Source organism: Maylandia zebra, linkage group LG20 (assembly GCF_041146795.1).
Source record: "Maylandia zebra isolate NMK-2024a linkage group LG20, Mzebra_GT3a, whole genome shotgun sequence".
Lineage (NCBI taxonomy): Eukaryota > Metazoa > Chordata > Actinopteri > Cichliformes > Cichlidae > Maylandia > Maylandia zebra.
The window spans coordinates 8869040-8878889 of NC_135186.1; the positions used below are offsets into that span (position 1 = coordinate 8869040).

The following is a 9850-nucleotide window of genomic DNA, read 5'->3' on the forward strand; positions in this document are numbered from 1 at the left end:
TGCAAGCTGAATTGGGCAGCCAGTCAAGTTTAACACACACTTTTTAACTGCTATTTGACTATTTGCGGACTATCTTGCATGTAAAGGGTATGAAAATGACACCATAAAGCTGTAAATTGCACTGTAATTCTATGCAATTATGTACAAAGTTGCCTTGACTGTTTTTATCCGTTGCTACTGTGTTTGATGGTCGGGTGCAGTGTTAAGTATCAGACGTCTGACTGCAGCTTCACCTGCTCCTCTCTGAAGATCAGTTCCTGTGTCCGTTCATTTACAGAAACAGTAACATTCAAATTAATGTAGAGGCCCAAATCATCCCATGTATACACAGGCTTGCCAAAATATGAGCACAGTGAGATAAAACAAGAATAAACAGGACAGCACACAGAATTCCATCCCTCTAATATGGCTTATCACTTCCCTGTCAACATCACATCTCATTCCATCAACCGTTTCAATTTATCACATGGGGCGAAGGTCTGCAGACTACAGGCTATTTTTGCCATTTATTAAGAAGCAAAGAACCCAATTCTATATTTCAGTGTTTAAAAAAAAAAAAAAAAGGGAAAATTTGAGTCCAGACACAAGGCTGACCGTTTTCTCGTAGCTTCAAAGGCGTGCTCAGAATCACTCCTTCTGAGCCACAGATAAACATTTTCACTTAGGAGGAATTCAATTTGGTTGGCTACATTTATGTGGGTTTTTTGTTTTTGTTTTTTTATTTTGAAGGTGTGGTGACACAGGAAGTTTCATTATGTTGATAAAACAACATTAAAAACAACCTATTTTAATATTTATTTTGAATTCAAAACTATTAAATGGAATTACACATGTAACATCATACTCATTTTTGTAGCTCTGTAGTTTCCCCAATAATATAATAATAACAATCTGTAATTTTCTTAAATATCTTTAGGAAAGTAGAGGTAACTCTTAATTCTTAGCAGTTCACCCTAATCAGCGTTTAGTCTTAATGTTTGGCCTGTTTTCACAGGAAGAATCATAGAGGCCGAAGGAGGGTGTGAATATAACCTCATGGACTTTTGCTCTTCTAATCTAAAGTGATTTAAAAAAAAAAAAAACAAAACACCATGGTTCACAGTCTCAGCTAGTTGTAATTTCTCACTGAAATTACAAGCTTATGATTATGATTATGAGTGCAAACGTATTTTTCCAAAGTACGGTTTCAGTTTGTCATCATTGCTAAACAATTCATTTGCTTCAAATGACTAATCAAAAAGGACAGGAGGGAAATTGCAAATTCAATGATTTGATTGTTTCCACAATAGCATGCAACAGCAACAGCAATGACTGGCAGCACAATCAGTGAACTGATGACCTTTAGGTGTAAATGAAGTTCATGTTTATTTAGATGAAATAATTTAGCTGCTATCAACAACCCTAGAAAACGATTCACCATGAGTCAGGTCTGGAAGTATAAATTTAGAGATGGTAATGCTACAAGTCCAAAGGATGTGACTGTGAGACCTGTGCCATGTTGACTACTGACCAGGACAGCAGTCCTCTGTTTGTGGAATCATTTGTCCTCATGGACCAGTGCCAGAGTTACAACAATTATAAAACTTAAAATCGGTAACTCATAAATCAATGTGATTTTCTTTAAATACCACATTTCTAATGGTGCAAATGGATAAAAGAAGCGCAGACAATGACCACCCTCCCTTCATTGTAGGCACCCAGATAACAGAACAGCACTTGCTCACACATTTGTAGCATAATTTCAGAATCTTGAATGCAGAAGTGTAAACAGGTTAGGATCAGGAAAGAAATAAAATCAGCTTGCAAAACAAGAAAATCATCCACAGATCTGTGTGAGCGTAACACCACCAACATGTCTTGTTAGTCCAAAAAAGTTAAATTTTTGTTGAATTAAATAAGTGAATAGACTATTTGGGGGGGGGGGGGGGGGGGGGGGGGGTGCACTGACAAGAAAAGAAAAGGAAAAAAAAAAAAGAAAAAAAAAAGGAGGGTGGGTGGGGTTAATGTGGTTTGTACTTCTGCTTGTGATTCCAGAGAGGTATCGGGTGGCAAGTTGACCTGGTCTGGAATTTTTCTTTCACCTGGCACTTTTTCAAATCTTGATGTTTGGTAACACAGTTCATCAGCAGGACAGACCCGCAGCAGCTTCTTTCCTGTGGTCCAGCAGTTGGTGCTGAGTAACATGCTTTTCATGCTTCCTCCGTTCCACACCTGGTTCTATATTTGGAACCAGTGAACCCAAAGCTAATCTGACTTAGTGCTTCTCAATTTGACGCGCCACAGTCTTTCATCGAGAATCAGGAACTCAAACCCAGCCTCTGTCACGGACAGCTTTCCCCACAGCGAAAAACAAAAGAATGAATATGGCTGCTCTGTAAAACTTACAAAAAAAGAATATCATACACCCATTTCATTATTTATTTAGAAAGCAAAAAAAAAGAAAAAGACACACGAAGCAGTGAACAGATTTCTGCAAGCTGGGATTAAGTCTGGAAAAGAAAGAATTTTTGTGACTTTCTTTCGTTTGTATGCAGGAGCGAGTCAAGAATTTAGTGTTCAGTCTGCCCAACTACACTGAGCATTTACAACCATCGTGTCTCAACTGAAAGCACTGTACAGTCTTTTGGGCTTCACAATGATGCTGACAGAGTTTGAGTGTGCACAGCTGTTTGTATACACTGGTCAAAGGGGTGTGTGTGTGTGTGTGTGTGTGTGTGTGTGTGTGTGTGTGTGTGTGTGTGTGTGTGTATGCCTAATAGCTGTCACTGAATAAACCTGTATACTAGTCAGGAACTCTGAACACACCAGTATACTTGCCAGTGACCTCAAACAGAGCGTGCATATCTGTACACTTGTGTTCTGTTTGCTATGATCTTGAAGGTGCATCCTCAAAGCTGATGATGCTGGACTCTGGGTGCTGCACTCCACCCGAGGAAGGTGCTCCGCCACTTTGTGACATCAATGATGAGGAGGTGGAGGAGAGGGAGGCACTGATGGCTCCCCCTGCTGTTCTTGGTGTGGAGGAGGGCTCACGTCCGCCTGGTAGGAGCGGCTGTGTGTCGGTTCTGACCTCGTCGTCATCGTCGTCTTCCTCGTCATCCATGCTGGGCCAAGCAGACTGGTCCTCTACGCGTTTTAGACGCTCGTTCAGAGCTTTCAGGGCCAGTTGTCTACAAGGATGAGACGAAGAGAAATGCTTTGCTTCAATGATTTCAGGGCTCAAAACACTAAACTACTGACATAATAAAAAGAAGTGAGTAATGTGTCTCTATGGGATTCTTGTAGGAATTTCATACGTACACACTGAGAGTCTTTAATGATAAAGACTAAAAAGCTGATAATGTTGAACAATATTTAAATTCACCAAAATAAAAAATACATATAAAAAACGAGCAACATCTACCAAGTGGGCCCCTCAGGGAGTTCAAATAACTTGGCTTCAAGTATCTGACACAAGTTTTTGTGTGAGGCAACATCAGACTCAACCCAAACACTGCTTTTCTAATTGTAAAATAAAATGTGACTATTTGAATGGTGCCAAAAGAACAGAAACATTATGTTTGCACTAGTCTAATCAGAATTACATCCATTTTAACTGCGTGTAATTCTGATTAGACTACTTCATACTGCACTAATCTCACCTTTTGTCTCAAACACATCAGGGAGTCAGTGGAAACGAAATACTAGAAATTAAGATTACATCATTGTGCAATTAAAGCCTCCCAACAATTGTGACGCTGAACATTAAGAGAAACACAGAACCTGACAGGAAAAGCACCAATAGAGCTTTTCACATGCGTCAACTCATTTTACCAAAGTTGGTGGTTAAGTCAAAAACTACCGCAAACGTACAAAACTACTGCTAACTCTTTGCTCTTCATTTCCTCCATGGTGCATTACCTCTTATAGTAGTTGTGCCGAGGTGTGACGTAATTAACAAAGAATAAAGTCACACTAAATTGAGTAGATTGGCTGCTGTCGTGACACCCAATCAAGCTTTTTGAGTCAAGATCGGACATGTCAAACTGAATCCATCCATTCCTAGTTATGACAAATCAATACTTACTAGAGCTACCTCACCAAATTCTCTGTTGTCTTTTAGGATTTCTTTTTTTAAGTAGGAGTACCCAAATCTAGCAGTGAAAAAAAAAAAATCCTAAATAATGTTTTACTTAACTTTTGCTCAAAAGTCAACTCTAAATTTATTAAAATGTCAAAGAAGTCATTGCTGCTGTGGGGGCATTTATTTCTCTCCAAACATGTAGCCAAAAAAGTTGCAAATGTATAATTCACAATTGTTTCACATCAACAAACATATAATCTAAAGTGGTAACAGTAACTTGTTTTAAGATATCTGTGCTTACACACAGACGTCACTGAACACACTGGCAGACTTTGCTATTCTAGACAAAACACACATGTCACACCCAGTCTTTTCTTTGGTTAACTACATGGCTACTAACAACTACTGTAATATTGTAAAAAATTAAATAAATAACTGTATCATGTTAATGATACACAAGTGTTTAAATTAATATGCAATTCTTATTTTGTACATTTTTTACAGTTACGATTATGGTCTCTTCCCTTACTTTGTAAATTTGCCAAACATGACACCAAACACACACAATAAAGTATATTTTGTAGCTATCCCATTAACAATGTATTATTAATGAATGTGTATTGAGAGTCTGACATTTTAAGAGCCAAAACTCAAACGTTCTCTTTTAATAGAACGGCATTAGAATGCCATTAGGAACCTATTCGCACCATTTATTTAATTATGCAGGGACTGTTGGAGTGTGGCCTTAACGTGGGCATTTTAGACCATAATTTGAAATATAAATAGATGAAGGCAAAAATAACATTTTATACAACACTTTACTGAGACAAACTGAGGCTGGTTGTATTCAATGCTTCAATTTCAGTTTAGTGTATGAGGACATATGTTTACAGATGTAAATATTTAACTCCTTCTTGTTTGCGCTCACTCACCTCCTCCTTTCTGCATCCTGTGGGTCTGTCCCAGGTAAGCTGATGGTGATGGAGGAGGGCGCTCCCACGTCGTATCTCTTTACCATCTTCCTGCACACCTTCATCTTCACCAGGGCAGAGTGGACGAGCCCTGCCAGCAGTCCCACAGCTGGCTGCAATGCCTCTGGGAAGAAACTTGCGAAGGCAAAGTGGTCTGACATGTCGCCGCGGCCCCGGCTGTGCCTCTGGTAGAAGCGCAGGTAGACCCATCCGGACAGTGCACCATAACTGTATGAAGCCAGGGGAGCGGAGCTGTCAAGCAATCCAGACAGGCGCAATAAAGCCAGGAAGAGGAGGACCAAAGCTGGTGCTGCTTTGAGTCTCACCTGAAAGGAACAAAAAGACTTCAGTTCTGGTGGCCAAAATCATCGAGGAAGCTACCATTTTATAAAAACTTGTTGGCTTGCAGTTCTCACAATCTCTTTAAGTGAGTTAGATTTAGGAATGGGGAAAACCAACTGGTTAGATGCCGGGTAACAGGCAGAAGTCACAGTCCAAGTGTTTCAACAAATGTTTCAACAAAGTTCCTAACCTGGTCAATTGAGACCAAGAGATTTGAGAAGTGACCCAGTTTCACTCAAACTGGCAACAAGCACAAAAAGCAAAAATGAGGGCAAACTAAGGCAGAATGGCCAAGACGTTTCAGAAACTTATTGGGAACATGCCACTAAAGTGTGTCTCAGCAAGAAAAACTAAAACCTTATCTGGACACAGCTGCTCTGCAGACGAGCAGGAAACTAAACCCTAAAATGTAAATTAAAAGACTGCACTATAATCCAAATGTCGAAGAAAATCGAACACAGGCCAACTGGAGAAAACGCTGAACACTTCAGTCTGTAAACTACATGTGCTTACACAGTGATAACTTATGACCATATAATCCCATTAAGAGCAAAAACTGGTGACAAAATGACACTTGGATGAATGAAACCTCTGAAAGCGTTTCACGTTTTGCAACATGATTTTTAAATTAATATACAGATGGTAGAAATATGACAATTAAAAAAAGTTATGTCTCTCCTCCAGCATAAACTACAAACAGACCACTTTTACAGACTTTGGGAAGACGACTTACAAGTGTTACAGTTAAGGCAATAAATCTGTGATATCTAGCTGACAGAAATCTATGTTTTGTTTTGTTTTTATTTATCACTTGATACAAACCCAGCCCTGTGACAGACTGGTGACCTGTTATGGTCAGTCACCTCACACCCCTGAGTTTGAAAAGTTGAAGTGGATGGATGAATTGATAAAGTCCAAATAACAGACCTCTGTAAAAGACCTCTGAGGAGGGGGTGCCAAAACTTCTCTATGCAGGAAAAAAGGTAAAACACCAAATCCCCATATAATGCAAAAATAACGCAATAGATAAAAAGAATTGTTTTGTGTGTGTGTTGGGGCGGGGGGGTCGTTTATTTTAAACACAATTACAGATACAAGCTCATCAAGACTTATCCTGTGTTTGTTCAGACTGTGAAAAGTTGCTGAGTACTTTTTAGCCAACAGTACATCCAAGAAACACCTGAATTTTGCATTATAAAACCACAAATGATTACACATATCATACAAAGCCAGCGATTTTACACTGTACTCCACCATATACATTTGGTTTTATTCTTCAATATATGCACTCCTATCAAAACCAGAAATTCCAACTTTCATCCAGTCTAAAAAAGTGATTTTGAGACACTAAATCTTACATATCTACTAATAATTAATTACTGCTGCACATCTAATGGCAAAACAAGCAGTCTGCAGGTAATACTCCTAAGCTTGTATTAATCCAGATAATAATTAATAATAATAATTCAACATTGACTGGTGTTATATTGATCTGTCACGTCCAAAAAAACAGAGTTTATGCACATATTCTAGAGACTAGTGGTTAGCTTTCCATTGTTATTTGTGCAGTTGTTAGGGTACATACTCAGTTCATCTTTACGCCTTTTTACCCCACCCTCTCTTATTAATTATGCTCACCTGTGGCACTCTGAGCACTGTAGTATCCCCCATGGTCTGCTTCAGCGCCACCAGGACACCTCCCAGGAATCCGGCTGCTCCATGGACACGCACAGCAAACAGGAAGTCCAGGTCAAAGGTAGCCACATAGGTGAGGAGGTAGGAGAAGCCTGCTAACAGGCCTGCAGACACGTTAACCACTGCGAAAAAGATCAGGAGCTCCAGAGCACCCCACAAAGGCTCCAGCAGGCGCCCACAGGCCATTACTGTCCCCACATTGGCTGCCACACCCCAGACGTGCTGCTCCACCACTCCATGGGTTACCAGCGTCCACACCCAAAAGTTGGGTGGAAAAAGGTAGCCCGGGGTCACCCCCAATGCGTATGGAGTGTTGACAGCCCATGAAAGCAGGTACAGCAGTACTACTAGAGCACTTATAGCTTTTACTACTACACTGGTGCTGGCAAGGGCAGCCAGGAAGTGCTGTCGTGCCACAGGCAGGTAACGATTCATTGTGGTCAGTTATGAAGAAGGTCCTCTTTGAGCAACTCTGCCCAAAAGAGTTAAAAAAGCAGAACTAGTTGCCTGTTGTTGTAGCAGTTCTTGAATAATGGAGAGAGGTCAATGATGCCAAGCAAAACAGGAGACACCCGTGGGTCCTGACAGCATCAAAATCCACACTCCTCTGTGAGCCTTCATCCGGATAATGTCTGTGAAGTGGGCATAGGCAGCTTTAGTAATCAATACAGTTAGCTTCTACTCTTCCTACAAACGTTTGTTAGCAATTGTATTAAAACTCATTAAGGGAGTTTGAAGCGTTACAGCTCATCTACCCTTCAAAAGGAACAGTACAGTGGAAAACAAGCAAAACCGCTGATTCTTACAGTTTAACAAAGTAACAAACTTCGGGCTTCAGTAGATAACCTTAGCTGGGGCATTTTAATCAAGCTGGCGACCTTCAGTCGGTGTAGACAAAAGTAGGGCAAGCTTACAAATCACCACCAGTTACCAGACAGGTGCTAGGGGCCAAATATGCCAACAATAAGAGAAGCAAAATAGCCAAGTAGTAATTTCTTAAGAGCAGTCTGGCTGAGCTAGCTTGTAAACACTGATAGCTAAGGCTAGCTAGCTGTCAAACTGAGAGTGTTTCCAAGTACTTTACTTTATGTCCACTGAAGATCAGAAGAGGTTTCGTGTGAGTGTAAAACAGAACAGCTAGGGCCAGTAAAACCTGGTCGATGAAAAAGCCCACCGAGCCCCAGTTCTTAGTCCTCTCGGCCCGGGCTAGCCTGAGGGTTTCCCGTCGCTAGCAACAGGCCCTCAAAACAATATTAAAGACGTTCCCGGACCAGCGTCAGCTCTCATACAGTTCATAGTCTTTCTCATACGACCCTAGCTTCATTGGTTTATTTTAATGTTCTTCTCTCCTTTCAAAGCAGGTTGCCAGACAAAATTATGTTACCTTTCCAGGCACTTCTCCTCCCAGAAAACACCACACAGCGAACTGACCTGCGCTGTCTGCCACCGTCATCAACAATCGGTGAAAAAACGCCGTCGCGTAACTTCCGGACAGCATAGCACTCTGGGATACTGAGTTTTTACACAATCATTTCCGTAAAACGAGTCTGTAAATGATGACTTTCGTTTGCCTACGGTGAAAACTATTTCATTTAGTTTACATTTACTTATATACGCTATTTAATTTGCACTATATTTTAAGTTAAATATTTCACTTTTTTTTATCCTGCCTTTATAGTACTTTTACTTTAACCCTTTGAGGTTCACACCAAGAAAATTGCAATTAAAAATAATTTCTTTTGCATTTTTCTATTCATTTAGAACAACAGTAACAAAGTTTAGATATTTTTTTTCAAACAACTCCATAGTTTTTTAAACTTGGGCCTCAACCAAACGACTGAGATTTTCATTCATGGTAAAACTGAATACAAAAAATATTTTTAAAAGCTTAACAAAACAGTTATAAACTTCTGTAACTTAGCAGCACAGTAACTGAACAGATACAAGAGAGTTGTAGTGCTACAGGACCAACTGCAACTGCAATTTAGAGGCCTTAGATTTCCTTTATTTCTGGTGATATGCAACAAAGCACTGCTGGTGGGCATTCAGGCACAGAAGCACTTTGCACTTAATCATACAATAATAATAATAATAATAATAATAATAATAATAATAATAATAATAATAATAATAATAAACTTTATTTATTTATAAAGCACACTTAAAACCAAGGGTATACCAAGGTGCTTAACAAGTAACATAGAGAACAAGAGGAAGATAATAGAAATAGAAATGGGACCAAAGTAAGCACTAGGTATGCAAGCAGATAACTGTCACTGATACATAGGAGAAGCAGCAGATACAGAACAAACAAGGAATTAAATGAGCATAAAAGTGCATAATGTAAAATCATAAGTGAAATGTTAACCAGAAGGAAAGGCAAGATTGAAGTGGGTCTTTAGTCGTAATTTAAATAGTACAATAGAATCAGAGGTGCGGATAGCGAGAAGGAGGTTATTCCACAGTACCGGGGCAGCCAGAGCAAACGCACGGTCACCCCGAGACTTCAGCTGAGCTCTAGGTTGCGTCAGAAGTAGTTGAGTAGCAGATCTAAGTGTCCTATTACGAGTATGTGGCCTGAGAAGTTCACTAAGATAACTCGGCGCTAATTTATTAATAGTTTTGAACGTAAGGAGTAATATTTTAAATTGAATATGGCACTTTATGGGCAGTCAGTGCAAGCCAGCTAGAACAGGAGTAATAGAGCAGAATTTCCTGGTACCAGTCAAGAGGCGGGCTGCCCCATTTTGGACTGTTTGCAGTCTAAGGAAAAGAGAAG

The 9850-nt window shown here is 39.9% G+C and overlaps 1 protein-coding gene across 2 annotated transcripts; it reads right to left on the minus strand.

Moving 5' to 3' along the window:
- Positions 1–2404: 2404 nt before the first annotated feature.
- Positions 2405–8557, minus strand: tmem115 (transmembrane protein 115). 2 transcript variants are annotated; one of them, XM_004553992.3, is made up of 4 exons: positions 8456–8557; positions 7015–7703; positions 4996–5360; positions 2405–3170 (listed from the first exon to the last, which is right to left on the minus strand). In XM_004553992.3, the coding sequence occupies exons 2-4, from the start codon at positions 7504–7506 to the stop codon at positions 2867–2869; spliced, it is 1161 nt and encodes a 386-aa protein (XP_004554049.1). In that variant the 5' UTR covers positions 7507–7703; positions 8456–8557; the 3' UTR covers positions 2405–2866. The 2 variants fall into 2 exon arrangements, with proteins under 2 accessions (XP_004554049.1, XP_076734323.1); XM_076878208.1 differs by lacking the exon at positions 8456–8557 and adding an exon at positions 8156–8381.
- Positions 8558–9850: the final 1293 nt, after the last annotated feature.